This window comes from Oryctolagus cuniculus, chromosome 21, assembly GCF_964237555.1.
Source record: "Oryctolagus cuniculus chromosome 21, mOryCun1.1, whole genome shotgun sequence".
Lineage (NCBI taxonomy): Eukaryota > Metazoa > Chordata > Mammalia > Lagomorpha > Leporidae > Oryctolagus > Oryctolagus cuniculus.
The window spans coordinates 9,087,238-9,111,028 of record NC_091452.1 but is presented as its reverse complement, the minus strand read 5'-3'; the positions used below and the strand labels follow the sequence as shown (position 1 = coordinate 9,111,028).

General features: G+C 53.7%; 1 protein-coding gene across 4 annotated transcripts in view; it reads right to left on the bottom strand.

Moving 5' to 3' along the window:
- Positions 1–23,791, bottom strand: part of ACAD10 (acyl-CoA dehydrogenase family member 10) — a 47,404-nt gene that overhangs the window by 8,598 nt on the left and 15,015 nt on the right. For all 4 annotated transcript variants that reach the window (XM_051826814.2, XM_051826816.2, XM_051826813.2 and 1 more), the window contains 9 exons: positions 22,838–23,000; positions 21,644–21,785; positions 16,321–16,389; positions 14,681–14,862; positions 9,449–9,599; positions 8,456–8,601; positions 5,936–6,109; positions 3,962–4,347; positions 333–473 (listed from right to left, as the gene is read on the bottom strand). In XM_051826814.2, the coding sequence (XP_051682774.2) occupies positions 333–473; positions 3,962–4,347; positions 5,936–6,109; positions 8,456–8,601; positions 9,449–9,599; positions 14,681–14,862; positions 16,321–16,389; positions 21,644–21,785; positions 22,838–23,000 (1,554 nt within the window). The remainder of the gene's footprint in view (positions 1–332; positions 474–3,961; positions 4,348–5,935; positions 6,110–8,455; positions 8,602–9,448; positions 9,600–14,680; positions 14,863–16,320; positions 16,390–21,643; positions 21,786–22,837; positions 23,001–23,791) is intronic.

The following is a 23,791-nucleotide window of genomic DNA, read 5'->3' as shown; positions in this document are numbered from 1 at the left end:
GCCCACACGATGCCTGCGTCTGGTGCAAATGCCAGACACCCCGGAAGTGCTGGAGCAGGGCCCCTTCCAGTCACCCTCTGACAACCTCACGAAGCCCCGCCTCTCCATCGCACATTTCGATTCTAGAATTCCAGAGCCCCTGTCTAGGTGAAGTGGAAGGAGGCTGGGGGCTGGCCCACTCCCGTCTTCCCAGGTGACTCCCATCCCTGGCCTGTGCTTGCCCTTCCTCTCTAGAGAAAGTTCAAGTTCACACAGGTGCCTCGCTCTCCTGTGGGGAGTGGGACTGGCAGAGCGTGGTGTGCTCGCCCCCGAGGGCATGACGGAGCAGGTACCTCGGGCGCCGGCAGAGACGTGCCCATGAGCTCGCACAGGTGCGCGTACTCCACGTTGGTGAGTCCTGCCCCGTACTTTTTCTCAGGATCAGTCTCCAAGGGTAGGAAAAGGTTCCAAAGTCCTTCGGCCTTGGCTTTCTCCTGTTATGGGAAAGTATGTCAGGACTGGATTTTATTTTTACAGCGGAAGAGAAGGATGGGGCTGGGAAGGAAGAAGAGAGCCCGGATGCAGCAGGTGCCTAAACTGACGTGAGCCGGCCCTCAGGCTGGGTCTCTGCCTACAGAGGTGTCTGGGGAGCAGCGAGTCCCGCCCGGGGCTCCCCCTCCCAGACGCACCCTCTCCACGGTGAGCAGCATCCCCCGGCACCTGCGGCTGCAGCCCCAGCCAAGGCTGAGGTTGAAAAGGGGGACCCTCCCTCCCCCGACAACACACACACAAGCTCCTTTATGAGGCCAGAGGCCAGCTTTGCTCTTGGGACAGGAACCTGTTCCTACATGTCTGTCACTCAGAATGGAGAGCCAGGCAGTGTGCCCTGGGACGAGGCACTCAGGCCTCCATCAGACCCAGCCCGGCCACAGCAGCGGGAGGACGCTGGGTTTCGTTCTCGTCTGCGAGATGGGACCGTGAGCAACCTCCCTGACCGACGACTGCTGCGGTGCAGCCCCAGAGACGGACTGCAGATGAGGGGGTAGAGGAGGAAGCCGTAGACGCTTCTCAGGACTCCAGATGGGACAGACTCCAGAGTGGGGCTCCTTCCGAGGCGAGGCGAGGCGAGGGCCCGGCCACCTGGAGGGCAGCGCCCGGGCTGCTCACGGCGGAGCTCAGTGCGCACGGCGGTTCCGATCTTCCAGTGCAGGAAGGCGGAGCTGGCTGGCCCAGGGCGCTCCCATGCCCACTTCTCGGCCAGGGAAGGCCTGGCCAGGACCCTGACAGTCCCTCTACACCACAGCTGAACTGGGGCGTGGAGTGGCGGGGAGAGGGGGAGAAACATCCTGAGTAGGACTCTGGTGCTGCTACCAAGAGAAGGGGTGGGGTGGCAGACACCGGGCAGCCCGAAGCCAGCCAACGTCCACAGCAGCCACACCTGGGCTGTGCGCAGATGGACTGAGGCGCCGGGGCAGAGGTGGGAGGGCTGCGGCGAGCCCGGATGGACTGAGGTGCCGGGGCAGAGGTGGGAGGGCTGCGGCGAGCCCAGATGGACTGAGGCGCCGGGGCAGAGGTGGGAGGGCTGCGGCGAGCCCGGCGATCCGGGTGTGTAACTCTCGTCGCCGCTGCTCGCTGGGAGGGCCCCGGCCAGCCTGGCTCAGTGTCATGCGCTTCCACAGTCCCTCACGTACTCGTCTCCCTCTCTGCTGTTGATTGGGGCAGGGTGACCGTTAACGGAACAAATGGACGGGAAGGGAGGCGGAGGCAGAGAGGGAGTTCTGAGAAAGAGCAAGGAGGAAATGGACGGGCTGTTCACTTGAAGGGTCAGGGAGTAGAACAGGATCTGAGCCAGAGATCTGGATGGAATCCAGGTGTTATTCCTGGCTGCGTACCCCACACAAACCTGTTCCTTTACCTTTAAATTGAAGACACTAACGGTTACGTGTCCAGATTGTGAACCGCAAGGTAAAGAGCTGAGCGCTTCTCATTTATGGGCAGTAATGACACTTTGGATGAAAGTCTCAGGCCACGATTTCACCAAGCTGGCAAAATCGCAGCAGAATGTTTAGGGAGGGGGTTTTGCTAGGTGTTTCTTTAGAGTCTGGTGGCGTTGTGCCGCTGCCAGCCAGGAGGAAGCGCGCTGGGAGGGAAGAGGAGGGGAGCCCAGGAGAGCTCTATGGGCCAGGAGGAAGCGCGCGGCCGGTGTGAGGGGGCCGGGCACTCGACACACGCACATTGGGAGCACACCCTGGTGACAATCCGACCGTGTTTATTACGCCTCGAAGTGGTCTCATTTTTGGACCACTGTTTCACTGCAGAGAATGTCTCCTGTGGCAACAGTGAATGCACAGAGGAATACGTAAAAGGACACACAGTGCACCTGCTGGCAGAGGGGCCCAACCCCCTTCCTAACCAGGGACCTCTCTCCCCGTCTGAGTTTTGCTGGGGCAGGGCCAGGTACTGCACTGCAGAGGCAGAAGGGGCATGGATCTAGCGGCTTAGACCCGGCCAGCTGGAATCCCCACCTCAAACCCCAGGGCCGTGCCCGTGGCCTGCCTCCCCTGGCTTCTGTCTCAGGAAGTCAGCTCCTCCCTCAGGGTCCCTGTCCACGTTGCTGCCTGTTTGGTTTTTTTTTTTTTCTTTTTCTTTTTTCTTTTTGATATTTACTTATTTGAAAGCTGGAGTGGCAGAGAAAGAGGAGGGAGAGAAGCATGAGATCTCTGTCCACTAGTTCACTCCCCAAATAGCTGCAACAGCTGGGGCTGGGCCAGGCTGAAGCCAGGAGCCTGGGGCTCTGTCAGGGTCTCCCAGCGGGGTGGCAGGGACCCAAGCACTCGGGCCACCTTCCACTGTCTTCCCAGGAGCATTAGCAGGGCGCTGGATCAGAAGTGGAGGCAGGGTTGGTGCTGTGCAGTGGGTTACCCGGTGTCTGCAATGCCAGCAGCCCCTGTGAGTGCTGCTTCAAGGGACCAGAGCTGGCTTCAGTGACTTGCACCTAGACTGCCAATGGCCTTCAGCCAGGGATGGGTGTGGCCCCACCACTGTGGGGCCCCTGGGAGGCAGCTGTCCATGTGCTGATGTGGAAAGGGGCTATGCTATTAAGACGCAGAGAACGATTCCATTACAACGTGGGAATAATACCACATGTTAGCAGATGACAAAGATGCTGGCCCATCAGCAAACTGCCGACCTGGTTATCTCAGAGAACTTTTACTTTCCACGTTAGTCCTTCGGTCATGTTTGAGCTTTGTTAACTTTGCAATTGGTTTGTAACTAGAAAAAAAAAACTGATGATGGTATCTTTTTTTTTAGAAAAGAGGTGAAGCTTACATTGTGCTCCTGCTGGTAGCAGGTGGGGACGGGCACTGCAGCGCAGCGGGTTAAGCCGCCACTTGGGAGGCTGGCATCCGTATCAGAGCGCCAGTCAGAGTCCTGACTCCTCCACTTCCCATCCAGCTTCCTGTTAATGTGTCTGGGAGCAGCAGGAAACGACTCGAGTCCTTGTGTCCCTGCCACCCAGGGGAGAGACCCAGATAGAGTTCTGGGCTCTTGGCTGTGGCCTGGCCCAGCGCTGGCTGCTGTGGCCATTTGGGAAGTAAACGAGCAGGTGGAAGATCTCTCTCTCTCTCTGTCTCCCCCTGTCTCTCTGCCTTTCAAATATATATTTTAAAAGAATCTCAAGTAACTTACAAACTAACAGAAGCCCAGGCTAACCCTGGCTGAGGAGTCAGCTGCAGCGGCGTCACTGAGATGCACCTGATCTGGCCGCCAGCTGTGCCGCTGCAGACTCTAGACTTTGTGCATAACTTACGCACAGCACAAGCCGGCCTGTCCCTGGTCCCTAAGGCACAGACACAGCTTCCTCTGCCTGGGCCGCGCAGGCACACCTGAGCACGAGCAGAGTAGCAGAGAGCCCAGAACAGTCAGCGTGGGCCCCCAGCCTCCTCAGTGCCTGGGAGGGGCCGCCGACAGCCTGCGTTACCTTGAGGTCCTCCACCAGCGGGTGCGGGCTCCATCTGTCCGCTGAGGCCTGGTGCCTCTGCAGCTCTGGCTCCGCGGGGTACACGTGCTGCTGCATGAACCGGGCCAGCCGCTCGTACAGCTCTCTGGCGGCTGGGGAGAGGCCCTCCGGAGAGAAGACCAGCGCTCCCGAGGCAGCTCCTGCAGCGGAGCTGTAACTCCTCGTGCCTGTGCGGCTCGGCGGGGGCCGCGGACCGGCCCGTGTGTGGTGGGACCTCGTTAATGGTCTCGTGGCTGGCATCTCTTTGAACACCCGGAACCCTTCTTTGACGGCGAAATCCCACGCCAGGTTAGCCATAAACTCGGTCAGCTTCCCACTGTCCTCAGCAGAGGCTGAGCTTGCTTGCCCTAAGCGGAAGCAAAGAAAAGCAGTGACTCCTCCCAGCGTCCCTCATCCTGGCGTCAGCCTGGGACAGTGTGGTCGTTCTACCCGCAGCTGCAGCCGGCCCTGAGCACCTGCTGCGTACTGTGCTAAGAGCTAGTAGAGCTCGCTGATTCCCAGAGCCACAGGACGCTGGCGTGCTCCCTCTGTGGGAAAGGCAGGGAGTCTCAGAGAGGGAGGAGACTTGCTGTGTGCTGCGAATGAGCGGCTGCGAGCCACAGGTCTGCTGGGCCTGCCGGGCCCCTGCGCCCCACGCCTTCTTTCCCTAAGAAGCAAAGCGTCATCAGCGACACCTCACGTCACTTCTGCTGTAAGAAATCCTGCATGGTCCTCAGGCAGCCCACCAGGAAACGGACAAGCGCCACAGCAGGGGCGTGTGCACGGCACAGCGGCTAAGGCCCACGTGCCACATCAGAGGGTCTGGGTTTGAGTCTCCGATTTCGAAACCAGCTTCCTGCTAATGCACAAACCCGAGCACTTGGGTCCCTGCCACCCACACTGGAGATCTGGATTGAGTTCCAGGCTCCTGGGTTGGGCCTGGCCAGAACTCGGCAGTTGTAGCCATTTGGGGAGTGAACCGGTACCTAGAAGATCTCGCTCTGTCTCCCTGTCACTCTGCCTTTCAAGTACATGAAAACCAATAAGCATTTTTATTCTCTTTTTAAGGCTTATTTAGTCAAAAGGCAGAGACAGAGAGACAGACAGAGAAGACATTTCTCACCCAATGGTTCCGCCAGGTCTTGCCCAGGCCGAAGCCAGACGCCAGGAACTCCATCCTAGTCTCCCACACAGGTGGCATGAACTCAAATACTTGTGCCATCATCCGCTGCCTTCCCAGGCACATTAGCAGGAAACTGGATTGGAGGTGGAGCAGCCAGGACATGAGCCATTGCTCCAACATGGGACGCTGGCATCGCAAGTGGAGGCATAACCAGCTATGCCATAGTGCCAGCTCCAATAAGCATTTTTTAAAAAGTTATCAAATTTTGAAGGATACATATACATATGTCCAGACACATCCTTATATATGTGTTTCTCTCTGCGTGTGTACACGTGTATGTATTTAATGATAAACAGTTGAATTAACTGAATCTTAAAGAATTCTGGGCCGGCGCCACGGCTTACTAGGCTAATTCTTTGCCTGCGGCGCCGACACCCCGGGTTCTAGTCCCGGTTGAGGCACCGGATTCTATCCTGGTTGCTCCTCTTCCAGTCCAGCTCTCTGCTGTGGCCCGGGAAGGCAGTGGAGGACGGCCCAAATGTTTGGGCCCTGCACCCCCATGGGAGACCAGGAGGAAGCACCTAGATCCTGGCTTCGGATGGGTGCAGCGCCAGCCGTAGCGGCCATTGAGGGGTGAACTAACAGAAGGAAGACCTTTCTCTCTGTCTCTCTCTCACTGTCTAACTCTGCCTGTCAAAAAAAAAAAAAAAAAGAATTCTGGCCCAACCCATCCCTCCAAGGCCTGGGCGGCCAGGCTGGGCGGGCTTCTGGACAGAGCGGCCATTCTGCCTGTGACACAGGCCCTCCTGACTCTTCCGGGCAGCCCCCCTTACCTGTGAGCGCCCGCTTGTAGACGCCCTGTAGGATGGCGGCCACGCGGAAGAGCGAGAAGGCCAGGTAGAAGTTCCAGTTCTCGACGGCAGGGATGCCCATGTGCAGGCAGTACATCTCGAAATACTCCCCTGCGGCAGGGATCCCCAGCTGGGTCAGGTCCTGGTCACTGAAACCTGGGAGGAGAGGCAGAGCCGGCCCCGCCGTCAAAGGCTTCCATGCAGATGTCCCCACGACCTCCAGAGATTAGTGTCACCGCCAGGTCAAGGGCTCCTTCTCCCTCGGATGGCTGGGGACGCAGGTGGAGGTTAGCAGCCACAGTCTGGCTCTGAAAGGCTTCGGGCTCAATTAGCGGCAAAGGAGGGAATGAGGCCTCCAGTTCTATCTCCCCCGCCCCCACAGTTCAGGGCGGCTGTATAGTGTATTCAGCCAGTGACTTGATTAAAAAACAGCATCGAAAGGGATCCCATCAAATTATGGAAAACATAAGAAACAAAACACTTCACTGAGTCTTTTAAAAATTATTTGAAGGACCAGTGCCGTGGCACACTGGGTTATCCTTCCGCCTGCAGTGCCAGCATCCCATATGGGCGCCAGTTCTAGTCCTGGCTGCTCCTCTTCCAGTCCAGCTCTCTGCTGTGGTCTGGGAAAGCAGTGGAAGATGGCCCAAGTCCTTGGGCCCCTGTACCAACGTGGAGACCAGGAAGAGGCACCTGGCTCCTGGCTTTGGATTGCTGCAGCTCCGGCCATTGTGGCCATTTGGAGAGTGAACCAATGGAGGGAAGCCCTTTCTCTCTGTCTCTCTCTCGCTGTTTGTAACTCTACCAGTCAAGTAAATAAAATCTTTTTTTTTTCTTTTTTTGACAGGCAGAGTGGACAGTGAGAGAGAGAGACAGAGAGAAAGGTCTTCCTTTGCCGTTGGTTCACCCTCCAATGGCCGCCGCGGCTGGCGCGCTGCGGCCGGCGCACCGCGCTGATCCGATGGCAGGAGCCAGGAGCCAGGTGCTTTTCCTGGTCTCCCATGGGGTGCAGGGCCCAAGCACCTGGGCCATCCTCCACTGCACTCCCTGGCCACAGCAGAGAGCTGGCCTGGAAGAGGGGCAACCGGGACAGAATCCGGTGCCCCGACCGGGACTAGAACCCGGTGTGCCGGCGCCGCTAGGCGGAGGATTAGCCTAGTGAGCCGCGGCGCCGGCAAATAAAATCTTTAAAAAAATTATTTGAAAGGTAGAATGACAAAGAAAAGGGAGAGACAGAGATCTTCCATCCACCAGTTTAAATGGCCACAGAGGGTAGGCCGAGGCCTGGGGCCAGGACCTCCATCCCGGTCTCCCATGTGGGTGTCAGGGGCCCAAACACTTGGGCCATCACCCACTGCTTTGCCCAGGTGCATGAGCAGGAGCTGGATCGGAAGAGGATCTGCCAGGACTCGAACTGACGCTCTTGATGTGCAGGCGTCACAAGTGGCAGCTAACGTCGCTTTGCCTGGCGTGCCTGCCCCATTCACTGGGTGACCACATTTTCATGATTTACAAGCAAGTGAGGGATTCTGTTCCTAGGAGCCGGTCCTGGGAGTGTACCTTGTATATAACAAAGGTATCACTACAACACGTTCACTGCTTTTGCAGAAGAGGGCTAATATTAAAAAACCGGAAACAAATGAAATATCCAAATAGAAATTGAACAGAATTTCTTACTTCTATACAATGAAATCCCATGCTGTCATTAAAGACTGTGTAGTAGAGGAAATATTTAATGGCAGGAAAAATGCCCAAAGTATGTAAGTAAGAGAAAGTCATAGCATCATACAATCACACTTTTGTTTTTAAAAAGTGTACTTATAGAGGCAGGCATTTGGCCTGGTGGTTAAGGTGCTGAGTCCCACACTGGAGTGCGTGGGTCCATACCCAGCTCTGGATTCTCACCCTGGCTTCTGGCCCAGCTTCCACGTTAATGCAGACCCCAGAAGGCAGCAGGTGACGGCTTGAGCATTTGGGTTCTTGGCACCCATGTGGGAGACCTGGATTGAGCTCTCGGTTCCCACCTTCATGCTAACCATTGCGGACTTTTGGAGAGTGAATCAGTAGATGGAAGTTCACTCTCTGTCTGTCTGTCTTTCTCTTTGCCTCCCAAATTTAAAAAAATGCACATAAAAGGTAACAAGAATAGATAACAAAATATCAGCAGGGATTTTCTCTGGGACTAGTAATGATTTTAACTTTTTCATTTTCTTTTGCTCCCTGCTAGGTCTATAACATTTTTACAATAAACTTGTATTTCTAATCTAAAAAGTTAACTAGAAGTTAGCTGTGTGCTGTGCACACACAGGTGTGCTCCTCACTTACTGTGCACCCTACACGCACTCCCCCAGGGTGACACGAAGACGTGCCAGTTACGTTTCTCCCCGAGGACCAGGGCCTCACTGTCACGCCCCAGCCCGACCGCAGACCGCTTCAGTTTGCTGCTGCAGGCTTTGAGCAAGGAGCTGGCTTGCCCAGTCCGCCCCCTGCAGCAGCTCCTACCTCGCAGCATGGGGAAACTGGACGGCAGGTAGTGCGCCAGGCAGCTGTAGGCCACATCGGCAAGGGGGTCGCCCAAGGTGGACAGTTCCCAGTCCAGCACAGCAAGCACCTCGGGCTTTTCTGGATGGAACAGCAGGTTGTCGAGCCTGAAAAGCCAAGGAGGAACGGAGAGACGCAGCCAGGGGCTGCGCGGGGCCTGCGCGGTCCACCTGCCCTTCCAGGCCCGCTCCCCACCCGCCAGGGCCCGAGCTGCGGCTTTGCCCTCTGGCTCCCTGCTGCACACAGTCGGTCAGAGACACCTGCAGGAGACGGGAAGGGCTTGCTTAGTTGTCCCCAACCCCTTCTCTGCAGACGGCCATGGCTTTGGAGCCCTCCCCACGGACACGCTCTCTGGGTCCTGGTCATTACTTCCTCCTTGTGATGGCTTTAAAACAGATCTGCAAATTCGTTGGCTCTCCTCCCACAGCAGGCAGAGTCTAATCCCTCACCCCCTGAAGCTCCTCACTGCTACCAGCACACCACAGGAGGAAGCAATCCCAGGGCCCCAACCGGATGGGGCCTGGACACGTGAGCCAGCTTCTGCCCAGGCCGCTCACCTGTGTGGCTCTGAGACCATGTTGGACAGACCACGCAGGGAACCCCAGAGACACACACAGGCCCCCTTTCACTTCACACCCAGTAAGAATGTCCACTGCTGGCCTGGCTCTACCATCCCTCCTCACAGAGGTGCCACCTCCCAGGTCAAGGTCTTTAGATGCGTTTGGCTGTCACAGTCAGGGTGGGCAGAGCCCAGGGATGACGCCCCCGCCACAAAGAGCTCTCTGACCCAAGATGTCACAGCACCCAGGCGGAGAAACCCCGCCCTGGCAGGCCACGCCCAGGGAGGTGCCAGGGATGGGATAGGTCCCCACTGGAAGCTGCACCAAAGGGCTTCAATGCCCTTCCCCCAATTCTGCACACCCATAGAGCGGTCCTCCGGGTGGCCGTGTCTACCTGAAGTCCCCGTGCACCACCGTGGTCCTCTGCTGGCGGGGCAGGTGCTGCGGCAGCCACGCGGTGAGCCTCTCCATGGCTGCGATGGTGCTGGTCTCGGAGGCGCGGTACTGCCTCGTCCAGGTTTGCACCTGACGAGCAATGTAGTCCCCTGAGGGGGAGGAGCAGGTTGACCAGGGAGTGCCCCTCCCACAGCAGTGCCTCCAGTGCACAGCTGTGGGACTTCCCAGGGGGCTCTCCTGGCGCCCCCAAGGTGAAAGCCATGGGCCATTTCGTCTGGGTGGGATCAGTGTGGTGTGGGCATTCTTCCCAGCCACACACTTCCAAGCCCAATCCCAGGCCCAGTTAGAAATCCCCTGAGCTCCCTAGCAGCCGTCAATGAATCCCTTTTCGGACTGGGCGTTTGGCGTAGCTTCCCATTCTGGAGAGCCTGATTCAAGTCCTGGCCGCTCCACCTGCTGTCCAGTTTCTTGCTAAGGAGCACCTGGAAGGCAGCAGGTGATGGCTGCAGTCCCCGGGTCCCTGCCACCCTTGGGGGACATCTGAATGGAGGTCCTGCTCCTGGCTTCAGCCTGGCCCAGTCTTGGCTGCTGTGGGCATTTGGGGAATGAACCAGCAGAAAAAGGTCTCTAAAAATGAAAATTTTTAAAAATCCCTTTTTGGCTCCGCACCAGCGGCTGGCTGCAGGCATGGACTCTGGGGCCGACTGCCAGGGGCCGCTTCCCAGCTCTGCCAATCTCAGGTTCCTCCACCTTGCTGTGCCTTCGTGTCCTCATTCTGAGACGGTCCCCATAGAACCCTTGGGAAGATAAGACTCGCAAAGCCCTTGGACCGGTTCCCGGCATGTCGTAAGTGCTCCAGGAGGAGTGTCTGGTACTATTACTCAGTCGCTCGCTCAGAAGCCTGGGCGAGGCCATGGTCTAGGGACTGGAAGGTTATGTCTGTGAATATAAGCTGGAAGGGGTCACAAAGAGGTGAGCCAGCTCAGGCTCCATACTTGGCTGGACTTCTCCAAGCCTCCACTGCTTCACTGACCCAACGGAAACACGGATACCCACGTCCCACAGAGCGGCTGCAAAGACCGAACGAAATCCACACATCACATGCCCCAGCCAGTGCTGGCACACACGGCTGCTCAGCGGAGCCTAGACAGCTCTATGGAATTTCGCGTCCACAGATCCAGCTATGGGTTCGAGAAACCTGCAATTTATCAGGCTACCTACAGAATAGCTATGTATATGCCACCATTCATGTAAATAGAGGATGTATGTATGTATGTATTTATTTTAAAGATTTATATATTTGAGAGGCAGTGAGAGAGAGAGGGAGGGAGGGAGGGAGGGAGGATCTTCCATCTGCTGGTTCACTTCCCAAATGGCTGTGCTAGCTGGGGCTGGGCCAGGCCAGAGCCAGGAGGAAGTCCATCCTGCTCTCCCATGTGGAGGACTGCAAGCCATCATCTGCTACCTCCCAGGCACATTAGCAGGGAGCTGGGTTAGAAGTGGAGGCAGGTGTCCCACGCCGCGATTGAACCCACTGCACCATAACGGCCACCCCATGGTATTTAAGTACATATAAATGTTTAGGTAGGTTTAGACATCGGTTTGTGTGAGCATAGACTACCTCCAAAGGTTACCTAAGGAGCTGGTCACCCAGGCTGCCTCGGGGCAAAGGAGTGCAGTGGCAGTGCGGACAGCTGGGAGGAAGACTTCATTGCGTCCTTTACTCTGCTTTCTGCTGTCCGTCCAAACACGGCAACACTGGCCCTGGGCCACGTGAAATCAATCAGATTTCTGCTTTGTCTCTTTGTGCTAATAGGTCAGTGGAAGGAGCATCGGAACAGTCCATTCGCAAATTTAAAAAATGTGGGGCCAGTGTTGTGGAGTTAACAGGTTAATCTGCCACCTGCAGCGCGGGCATCCCCTGTGGGCGCCAGTTTGAGTCCTGGCAGCTCCACTTTTTTTTTTTTTTAAGATTTATTTTATTCATTTGAAAGACAGAGTTAGAGAGAGAGGTAGAGACAGAGAGAGAGGTCTTCCATCTGCTGGTTCACTCCCCAGATGGCTACAACAGCCGGAGCTGTGCCAGTCTGAAGCCAGGAGCCAGGAGCTTCCTCCAGGTCTCCCATGTGGGCCCAAGGACTTGGGTCATCTTCCACTGCCTTCCCAGGCCATAGCAGAGAGCTGGATGGGAAGAGGAGCAGGCGGGACTAGGACCGGTGCCCATATGGGATGCCTGCGCTTCAGGCCAGGGCTTTAACCCGCTGCACCACCATGCCGGCCCCCCGGCAGCTCTTCTGATCCAGCTCCCTGCTAATGTGTCTGGAAAATCAGCAGAAGATGGCCCAAGCCCTTGGGATCCTGCGCCCATGTGAGAGATCCGGATGAAGCTCTGGGTTCCTGGCTTCAGCCTGGGCCAGCCCTGACCATTGTGGTCATCAGGGAGTGAACCAGGAGATAGAAGCCCTCGGTCTCTCTCCCTCTCCCTCTCTTGTAACTCTGCCCTTCAAAGAAATAAAATGTCTTAAAAAATTAAAAAGAGGTAAAGGACTTACTCAGATGGGAGAGTACATGAGACAGCCTTCCATAAACTGTCATCTCTCCATAGCAGGCATCACACAGCTCATGACTTCACTTGCTTCAGGCTAGCTAGTGTCTGTCTGTCTGTCTGTCTGTCTATCTATCTATGACAGAGAGAGCTCCCACCTGCTGGTTCACTCCCCAGATGCCTGCAATGGAACCGAGCCAGGCTGAAGCCGGGACCTGGGAACTCTATCCAGGTCCCTGATTTGGGTGGCAGGGACCCAACTACTTGAGCCATCACTGCTGCCTCCCAAGGTCCGCGTTAGCAGGAAGTTGGACTCAGGAGCTGGAGTGGCGGGTCTGGCTCAAGCGCTCTGATATGGGACGTGGGTATCTTATCCTGCCCAAGGCCTTACCCTGCCTCATTCAAAGCACTAGGCTGCTGCCACCTCATCTGCTCCCTCCCTCACCCTGTGGGGGAGACAGGACAGAGCTCTGGAACTCCACCTCCTTCCTGAGAAAACTATGACGAGATAATGTTACATACCCAAGGTTATCAGACAAATGGCCATCTGATTTCTGGTCCCAGTGCTCTTTCCGCTTTAAAATAATGGGCCAGCATGGCGCACATCTGTTGGCTCGACCTGTCTAACCTTGGTTGGCCCTGTTATTGATTACTAGGGCTGCCAGATCAAACACAGGACGCCCTGTTCTACCTGATTCCCAGGTAGACGACACAGGTTAGTGTAAGCACTTCCTGAGGGGACCACCACAGTGGAGGGAAGCCCGCTGAGTTGGTACCTGTGGGCAGTGGCTTACTACGGACCTGCTGCACTAGGAAGGGGGCACGGCGAGGAGCCCCTCAATTTGAGGAGGAAGTTGGCAAGCCTGTTAGGTTGTAAGTTATCACTAAATCCTTAAAGCTGTTGGTTTTGGGAATTCAGATCATGTGTCCAAGAAAACAAATTATTCATTGTTTATCTGGAATTCAGCCCCAACGAGGCATCCTGCATTTTCAGTTTGCTGAGTGTGGCACCTAAGCTTTGCACAGTGAGATTTCCTCTGGAGAAACTGTCTTGGTGTGGCTGACACCCCCTCCCTGGATTTACAGAATGGGAACCCAGGACCGCTCAGATCACTGCACCCCCTGGCCAGTTGCTGGCACCCAGCGGGGCCCATGACCCCACCCGGGTTTCTCTTTGCCCTGGGTTTGAACCTGGCGGCCCACACCACTGAACCAAATGAGGATCTGAAAATGAAACCAAAAGAAGAGCTGAGAAGAGAGAAACTGAGAACGACAGCCCGCAGGTCCTGCAGGCCCCAAGGCCTGATTCCTGCACCTTTCAGTCGTGACGGCCAGTCAAGTTCAAAATTCGAACTCGGCCAGTTTGGACTGGGTTTCTGAAATTTGCAACTCGAAGAGTCCTGTCCCATAGGGGAACTGTTTTCAGGAATCGGGTGCTGCAAGCGTCGTATCAGAACACGCCGTGGCTGTGCTCGGAGGAGGTGTGGGCAGCGAGGGCCCCCTCGAGTCTGCGAGTCTAGGGGCTCAGACCAGGTGCCCGTGGAGAGGGGGAACTTCCATCCCAGGGCAGAAATGTGTGGGGAAGCTGACGGACATCGCACGCACAGCGCGACCTTTGATAAGATCCTGGAGAACACACACACGTTGGGTCACAAGCAGCGGAGGAAGCAAACACAGCTTAGCTGAGAGATCTCTTCCCTGTGGCCAGGAGCCCACCCTGGTCGACGGTCAGATCGCCTTTCGCAGAAGCGGAATCTTTGGCTCAGGCAAAAGTTTCCTCATACAAACACACAGACCTGTGGCGGTGGTTATGAAACCGCGTATGCGTTTGTCAAAACCCGGAGACTGAGTCAACCTCAATTAACCCGACTTTAAAAAAAAAAGGGGGGGCCGGCGCCGCGGCTCACTAGGCTAATCCTCCGCCTTGCGGCGCCGGCACACCGGGTTCTAGTCCTGGTTGGGCCACCGGATTCTGTCCCGGTTGCCCCTCTTCCAGGCCAGCTCTCTGCTGTGGCCAGGGAGCGCAGTGGAGGATGGCCCAAGTGCTTGGGCCCTGCACCCCATGGGAGACCAGGAGAAGCACCTGGCTCCTGCCATCGGATCAGCGCGGTGCGCCGGCCGCGGTGGCCATTGGAGGGTGAACCAGCGGCAAAGGAAGACCTTTCTCTCTCTCTCTCTCTCTCTCACTATCCACTCTGCCTGTCAAAAAAAAAAAAAAAAAAAAAAGAGGGGGGAGGGAAAACCCTTTGTCAGCAAATGCTGACAAAGATGAAGAACTGGAACTCTGATATTAAAAACTAGAAAAAGGCAGAAACAAAGTATGTGAGCACAAAAAACAAAACAGGCTGCCAGAGTGGCATTTAAAAATCCCTGCAGAAAAGAATATTCAGGGGAAAGGGTAGGAATGGAGAAGAATGTGTCTTAAACACCTTTGACCAGCAGAAGAAAGAAAAATGGAAAACGGTTTAGCGAGATGAAAGTTACAGTCCAGGGAAGGATCTGTCCAGGATAAAATGTCCACTTAAGCAACAGCTCCGTTAACATTCAACTGGATTTCCTCGGAGGGAGCCAAGTCCACCCTGCTTCCGGCCAGCGCTCGGGGCGCTGGTCCCGAGGCCATTCCCGGCCTGGGAGCAGAGCCGCCAGGGAGGAGGCAACCAACAGAGACACGCGGCTCTGGCTCACCTCGCTTCCCGTAGTCTTCCAGGCCGGCGGCCTGGGGGTCCACGCTGTGGATTTTGCACAGGACTCTGTTCATGGCAGTGTATATGGCTCTCCTCCGGCTGGGCTCCAGGCCTGGCAGCGAGGGGTCTTTGTAGACGTGGCCGGGGCAGTACTCCATCAGATAGAAGGGGGTCCCGATGACACTGGCAGGGACACAGGCAGGGTGTCTCAGGGGCTCAGCTCACTCTGAGGTGGGCGGATGGTCACAGCATTGCTGTGTGCAGAGTCTGCACGCTGGTGAGCTCACACCCGGCGCGCTGCACGTCTCCTTTATCCTCTGCACAAATGTGCAGGGCACTGAGCCTCGCTCAGCTGATCCCCCTCCACACCCCGTCTGTGCTCCCTACAGGCATGCCTCTCTCTTCTTTGGTTCATCTGTAGAAGCCATGGGCACAGGCTAAGTGTGACAATGTGGGAAGCAGCATGGTTGGCAGAGGGGCTTTGCAGTAAGAGGGCAGCAGGTGCAACTCCCACCTCTGCCCTTGGCTAGCAACATGGCCCTGAGATACTTGAAAGCCTCTTCCAAGGGCAGTTGTAAGAACTCAGGGAGCAAATACACAGGGGTGCCGGGCATGGCGTCTGCTGCCAGTGAGGGGCCCACAGATGTCCCTCTGTAGGGTGTTACTGCTGTAGGGTGATTGGTGGCTCGTGTGGCACACACACGGCCTGGCAGCATTAGGGTGGCCCCTGGATGTGTCATTAATGACCGTGGTCATGTCTAGATGTCAGTTCACCACCCTGAAACGTTGTCTTGAAAAGTACACCACTGCAAATGTTTATCCTGATGGGAAGTTATAGAAGACATTCCTGGGATAACTGGGGGAATCTAAGCAGGGGCTAGGTATTAAATATTATTAAATTATTATTAATTGTGTTAGGTGCAATAGTGGTGTTGTGGTTATGAAAGAAAATGTCTGTATTCTTAAGAGATGCAGGCTTTTAGCAACTTAAAATTTCATCCAAAAACATTATTTCCTAAGTACACTAAACACATACATACACATACATACACAGAAAGCAAGTGTGGCAAATATTAATGCTATTTTAATTCAGATAAGGCTCAAATTGTAAAATTTTGTCTTCTTTTATCTTTCCTGTATGCTTCAAAATTTTCATAATTAAAAAACTGGACAAAAATCAGACTTAAAAAGCATGTGATTAAAGTAAAAAAGCTGAACTGCTTTTAAACTACAAGACCGCCATTCCTATGAAATTTATATTTATTAAATAAAAACTTTCTATAAAAAAAGACCGCCATAAAAAATAAACAAAAATATGCAACATGAAACTAGATGGATCTCCAGGTTTTAAATGTTAAAGACAGGACTGTTTTCTACCAGCTCTCACAGAAGCAGGCATCCACATCTTTCGGGACAGCTTGGAGATCCGAGAGCCTCCGAGGGCGGCAGCTGCAAGGTGCCTCTTCTACCTGGTCTGCCTTTACTCTTTTTTTTTTTTTAAACTTTTATTTAATGAATATAATTTCCAAAGTACAGCTCCCCCGCCCCCCGCCTTTACTCTCACAGGCGGAACCTGAGCTCGCTCATGGACTTTGCTCTCCTAGCGTGGCTGTGCGGTGGCAAAACCAGGCTGCGCTTTACCTTGAATCTTCACAGAGGTCAAGCACCTTCGGCACGGGTACTCCAGCACTTGCAAGGGCTTTCATCACCCTGCCATAGCAGATGAAAACAAGCATAAAAAAGAAAGAAAACGAGTATGACTCCTGGGTGAACTGGTGAGATTTTCTAGAAATTACTTCTCTGACTTAAAAACTAGGGGCCAGCACTGTGGTGCAGCAGGCTAAGCCAGTGCTTGTGACGTTGGCACCCCTGCAAGAGTGCCAGTTGGAGACCCGATTGGGAAAGCAGCAAACCATGGTCCAGGTGCTTGGGTCCCTGACACCCATGTGGGAGACCAGGTGGCATTCGGGGCTCCTGGCTCTGGCCTAGCCAAGCCCCTGCCACTGCGGCCATCTGGGGAGTGAATCAGCAGGTGGAAGATCTTTCTCTCCCTGCCTTTCTCCCTTTCCCTCTCCCTCTGTCACTCTGCCTTTCAAATAAATTAATCTTAAAAAAAAAAATCATATGGAACAACAAACAAATGGCAAAACCACATACCTACATCAAATGTACTACTAGTTACACTGAATTTAACAGCTTACAGTTCCCATCAATGTCAGAGAAGACGCCTGTGTCCCACACCAGAATGCCTGGCTCGATCCCCAGCTCTGGCTCTGACTCCGATCCTGCACTGCAGCCCTGACATGCAGCACTGACGGCTCACGTGGCTGCCTGTGGGCAACCTGGATTGTGTGTTGGCTCCCGGCTTTGGCCCTGGCCCAGTTCTTGTCACTGTGGGCATTTGGGGAGTAAACTAGGAAGGCAGTTCTCTCTCTCTCTCTCTGTGCCTCTCGGATAAATAAACATTTCAAGAAATGACAGAATTGTCAAGGCTGATAGAAAAGCACAACCTAACTCTATGGTGTCTACAAGAGACAAACTTGGATATAAACACACAAAAAGAATGGAAAGGCAACCAGCATGCAGTTGGCAAGGCCACCTGTAGCATCAGGTAAAGTACACTTTAAGACAGAGTATTACCAGAGACAAAGAGGTATTTCCAAATGATGCAACAATGAATTCAATACATCAGGAAGATATTACAATCATAAATGTACATGTGCCTGACAACGGGGCTTTAAAATACGTGAAGTGGGGCTGGTGTTGTGCTGTAGTAGGCAAGGCTGCTGCCTGTGATGCCAGCATCCCATATGGGCAGCAGTTCGAGACCTGCTAATAGTCAGAGAAAAGCAGTGGGAGATGGCCCAACTGCTTGGGCCCCTGCCCAGGGGGAGGGAGACCTGGAGGAAACTCTTGGCTTGGGCTTGGCCCAGTGCTGACTGTTATATGTCCAATGGGGGAGTGAACCAGTGGATGGAAGATCCCTCCCCTCCACATACACACCTCTGTAACTGCTTTTCAAATAAATAATTTTTTTAAAGATTTATTTACTTTAAAGGTGGAGTTAGAGAAAGAGAGAGAGACACACAGAGATTTTCCGTCTCTCCCCCAAATGACCACAATGACTGGGGCTTGGTCAGGCCAAAGCCAGGAGCCAGGAGCTTCTTACAGGTCTCCCACATGGGTGCAGGGGTCCAAGCACTTGAGTCATCCTCCACTGCTTTCCCAAGCACATCAGCAGGGAGCTGGATAGGAAGTGGAACAGCTGGGACTTGAACCTGAGCCTATATGGGATGCCGGTGCTACAGGCCATGGCTAACCCACTGCGCCATAGTGCTGGCCCCAATAAATAAATCTTTTTTTTTTTTTTCAAGAAAATGATCAAAAGTAAAGAAATGGGCAAATCTACAATCAAAGTTTAGATTTCAACACCCGTCTCAGTAATGATGGAATTAGACGAAGGTAGATCTAAAAGACACGGGTCTGAATGGCACTACCAACCAACCGGGCCTAAGGACACCTCTACCACACTTGGTGGACAACTGCGGAGCACGTACTATGACAAGTGCACGCAAGGCATTCACCAAGATCAGTCGCACGCTGGCCCAGGAACTATGTCTCAATAAATTTCAACAAATACGGGGATCTTATCCAATAGTCCCCAGACCACAACAGAATTAAGCTAGAAATCATTAATGCATGATATCTACAAAAAATTTAGTACCCAAATATTTGGAAATTTAATAACATTTCTATGTGATCCAGGGATCAAAAAGGAAATCACAGGAGAATTAGGGAAGATTTCAAACTGGAACAACACCACCACCAACACAAAATGTCAACATTTGTGGGCTGCCGCTAAAGAACTGCTTAGAAAGAAATTTGTGTCTTTAAATGCTAATATTAGAAAAATGAAGATTTATTCATCTTTTTATTTGAGAAACAACATGGTGGGGGGCAGTGGACAGAGAGAGAGAGAGAGAGAGAGAGAGAGAAAGTTCCATTCACTGGTTTACTCCTCAGATGCCCACAAAGGCAAGGACTGGACGGGCTGAAGCTGGGAACCAGGAACTCTATCCAGGTTCTTGCCTGTGTGGAGCCCAATTGCCTGCCCCATCACCACTGCCTCCCAGGCTCTGAGCTGGCAGGAAGCTGGAGTCAGGAGCTGGAGCCAGAAATCAAACCCAAGCGGTCTACTACAGGACACGGGCATCTCAAATACTAGGTCAAGCACCTGCTCCCTGTGCACAACTGTGTTTAAAAATAGTTAAAACACGACTACACGTCTACTTCAAAAAGTCCTGGAAAAGGGGATTAAGAGTCAATTAAGTACCTGGCTCACAGGTTTGGCCCTATCCCATGTCTTGCTGTTGTGGGCAACAGTGGAAGGGATCTCTCTTTTATTTATTTATATATATATATAATATTTATATATCAATTATTATATATAGTATTTATATATAATTAATATATTATATATATATAAAATAAATAAAACACTTTTTACAAAAGAGGTTGGGCAGGTGTTGTGCTGCAGTGGATTAAGCCCCTGATGAAGGTGCTCACACCCCATACTGGAGGGCCAGTTGAAGTCCCGACTCCTCGGATTTTTCTTTTATTAAATTTATTTTGAAAGGCAGAATAGAGAAAGAGGGAGAGGGAGGAGAGATCTTCCACCTGCTGGTTCACTCTCCAATATGCCCGCGAAAGCCAGGAGCCAAGAACTCCATCCTGGTCTCCCATGTGGGTGGCAGGGGCCCGTGTACCTCAGCCTTCTTCCACTGCCTTCCGTGGCACATTAGCAGGGAGCTGGAACAGAAGCAGAGCAGCTCCAGTGTGGGCTGCTGGTGTCATGAGCAGTGGCTTAGCCAGCTGCACCACAATGCCAAGCCACCCCTCGCCTGGCTCCTCTGCTTTTGATCCAGCTCTCTGCTAATGTGCTCGGGAAGATAGCAGAAGATGGCCCAAGTCCTCGGGTCTCTGCTGTCTACATGGGAGACCCACAGATGCAATTCCCAGCTCGTGGCTTTGGCCGCCACAGCCCTCCCTGTTGCGGGCACTTGGGGAATGAACGATTAGGTGGTAGATTTCTCTGTGTGTCTCTCCCTCTTTCTGTTGCTCTCTTTCAAATAAATAAGTGTTTTTAAAACCAGAGATCATGTTGAGTGATTGATCTGCAGCATCTAGGTGTGTGTAAGTACACTGAAGAATGTGTGCTGAAATCACTCAATGCATTTCTCAGGACACAACCCCATCATGAAGTGGTACTTGTTGCAACAAGTAGATGTGCCAGGGTTCACGTATTCATCTCCTGGTCACTGTACCTTGCAGGGGTGGAGACTGTACCTGCATAAGGTCTAGCCCTGCCAAGGCAACCACAGGCAGAACTTGAAATTCAATAAATCTATAGCAGGCTACTTTTTAAAAAAATTTCTTTATTTCTTTGAAAAAGAGAGAGAGAGAGAGAGAGAGAGAGAGAAAGAGAAAGAGAAACACTTGCCTCCATTGGTTCATTCCCCAGATGGCTACAACGGCTAGTATTGAGCCAGGTCCAAACCAGGAGCCAGGAGCTTCATCCGGGTCTCCCATGTGGGTAGCAGGGGCCCAAATATTTGGGCCATCTTTCACTGTTTTTCCCAGGCTATTAGCAGGGAGCTGCATCAGAGTGGAGCAGCCGGGACACAAACGGGGACTGATATCAGATGCTGGTATCACAGGTGACAATCTTACCCGCTATGCCACAATGCTGGACCCAGCAGGCTAAATTTTTGGTAGAGTTACAGAGAGATCTTCTATTTGCTGGATCCATGCCACAAATGGCTACAATGGCTGGAGCTGGGCCGATCTAAAGCCAGGAACTGGGAGCTTCTTCCAGGTACACGGGACTTGGACTATACTCTGCTGCTTTCCCAGGTGCATTAGTAGAGAGCTAGATTGGAAGTGGAGTAGCCAGGACTCATATGGGATGCTGGCATCACAGGTACTGCCTTTACCCACTATGCTACAACGAGCTAACTTCTAAGCGGATAATTCTGTATGGCCAGTGAATGATGTTATAAATATCCAAATGGCTGTTGGCAGAAAAAAGGTTCCCCACCCCTGCTTTTTATTATTATGAATAACAACACCACAGTAAACATATTAATGCATAAAGCTTTTTTTCCTATTTAGAATTATTTAAGATATAGCAATAGAATTGGAACTAACAGGTCTAAAAGGAAGCTCATTCTGGTTGTATCATGTTGTTTTCTAGAATAGCTCACACTTACACTGGCATTTTATAAGCAGATCCTATGTCATGTTTCATCTTCAAATGAACATCTTGTTTTTTTACAATGGAAATTATGTGCATTTTGGGATTTAACTAAATTTTTATTTCTTTCTTTTCATTTTTAATTTGAAAGGCAGAGAAATCTCTCATTCACTGATGGACTCTCCAAATGCCTTTAACGGCCAGGGCTGGGCCTGGCCAAAGCCAGGAGCTAGGAACTCAATCCAGGTCTCTCACATGGGTGCAGGAACCCAGGGACTTGAGCCACCTCATGCTGCCTCCCACAGTGCACATCAGCAGGAAGCTGGGGTTGGAGGAGGAGCCAGGACTTGAACCCAGGCACTCTTGACAGAGACACGGTGTCCCAAGCAGTGTTTTAACCACTGCACCAAACACTGGCCCCTCTTGGATTTTTAAAATTTCATTAGAGCACTTCAGAACTCCTTGGTACTCTGGGAATACTCAGAGTTCAGAAGCCAGATGCACAGGAAACAGTTGGGGCCTTAGTTTTGGGGTCTTTCACACTCCTGCTATGTAGAGGGCCCCTAGAGAAAGGCTCGGAAGTAGCTCACGCAGGTGCAGGTTGTCATTCTGAACCCTGCAGGGCCCCTCTGCACGGGGCTGGCTGTCACCTCAGGGCTGAGCGTGTGCACTGTCCGGGCTGTGGGGAGCAGACAGTGTGCTGCCATTTACCTGAACTCCCTCTCAATTGCATGGGCAGAGGGCAGGAGTGTCCCTGGGGGCTTCTTCCTCAGGACCAGCTGGTGGCCGTGCAGCCGGATGTAGTAAGTTGGATTGGACTGTCCGTGATCAAACTGGAGGAGTTCCAGGGGACCTGCAAGTTTGCAAACAAAGAAAACTCAAAAGCAGACCTGCAGGACCCGCCTGGACAGACATTCTCTCCAGAGTCCGCGTTTGGGACCTAAGAAATCCTCATCTGGCGTGCAGTGCAAGACAAGCGTGTCCACCCAGGCCAGCGGGGTCCACCATCCCATGCTGCCACTGTGTGTGGCAAAGGCCACCCGCTTGACAATCCTATTCTCAAGCCGTGCTGGCATCCGGTTTTGTCCTCCCTGCCAACTCCTGCTCCGGGAACAGTGGCATGTTGGCTGTCAGCACAGCACAGCCAGGGCAACCCGCCTGGCCATGGGGAACACTTCAAGCCTCAGGATGAGAAGGGCCCTTGCGTGTCACTCACCTGGACTGGGCCAAGCCACGCCTGACACTGATGTGACAGCTGAAAGGAGCCGTGCAGAGCCCTTCAGGCTGGGCCAGGCCGCTCTCCCATGAGGCCATTCCCCACCCTGCAGGCCGGATTCTGTGGCCCCTTGCGGGCTCCTGGCAGAGGTGAACCGAATTCACCCAGCTTTGTAACACGCCCAGACTTTGCCTGAGTCGGCCTGGGCGGAGTCTCAGCGACCGAGAGCCCAGCCACTGGAAAACAAGGGAACATGGACTGCACGAATAAAGCCCCTTGTAAGGGTCAGGTGGATGAGGGGGCCCTCCTCTCCAGGCAGAGCTCTCTGCAAAGGCTCCCAGGCACCTGTGTTTCTGCAGATGTCATGTGAAGAAGGAGAGGGTGCTGTGCACCCTGGCAGTTGCCTTCTCAAGCCAGCAGAAACAGACGCCCTGTGCGCGTGCTACAGTCCGTGCCGCGCTCCCCAGTGGACGGCAGGGGACGACGGCCCTGTGCAGGTGCACGGGGAAGGAGCTCGATGCCTTTGCCGAGGCCAAACTGAAAGCAGCACTCAGATGCGCTGGGCCCCGTGGCTGTGGTCCTCACACACAGCCCCTTTGTTTCTGGTGTTTTCCATCAGGGTCGGAAAGTGAGAACCAGGACGAAAGCCTCGCCCCGGAGACAGCTGCCAGCATACAAACCGCACCCACCTGCTGTGCTCTGGGTCCCCAGCAAGTCTCTGAGGTACTTCTCCAGGGGCCCTTTGGGAATCTCCATCGTCCTCCTCACGGGACGAGTGTCCCGGACACCCGGCCGCAGAGGGAAGCCCAGCAGCGCTTCTAATTCCTGCACTGCAGTCTCCGGGTCCCGGACCTGGTTTCAGAGAGAAGACTGACGTGGACCACAGCCACCCTGCCGTCTCTGCGCTGGTTCTCTGTGCGGGTACTTGCTGGGTTTTGGCTTCTGTTTTTTGTTTTTGTTTTTATTTATTTGAGAGGTAGCGTCACAGACAGTGAGAGGGAGAGACAGAAAGAGAGGTCTTCCATCTTCTGGTTCACCCCTCAAATGGCCACAGTGGCCGGAGCTGTGCCGATCCGAAGCCAGGAGCCAGGAGCTTCCTCTGGCTCTCTCACGCACGTACAGGGGCTCAAAGACCTGGGCCATCTTCTACTACTTTCCCTGGCCACAGCAGAGGGCTGGATCAGAAGAGGAGCAGCCGGGACTAGAACTGGTGCCCATATGGGATGCCGGTGCTGCAGGCGGAGGGTTAACATACTACACCACAGCGCCGGCCCTTTTTCTGTGTTTTTTTTTTTTTTTTAAAGATTTATTTATTTAAAAGGTGATGAAACAGAGAGAGAGAGAGAGATCTTCCATCTGCTGACTCATTCCCCGAATTACCACAAGGCCAAGGCCAGGCCAGGCTGAGTGAGGAGCCCAGAACTTCATCTGGGTCTCCCATGTGTGTGGCAGGGACCCACACAGTTAGGCTGGCCTTTGCCGCTTTCCCAGGCACGTGAGCAGGGGGCTGGGTCAGAAGCAGAGCAGCCCAGATGAGCTCAGACGTGGGGTGCTGGCATCGCAGGCAGTGGCCTAACCTGTGCCACACGTGGGTCCCAGCGAGCGCAGTCCTTTAGGAGGCAGCGTCTGAGGAGCCAGTTCCC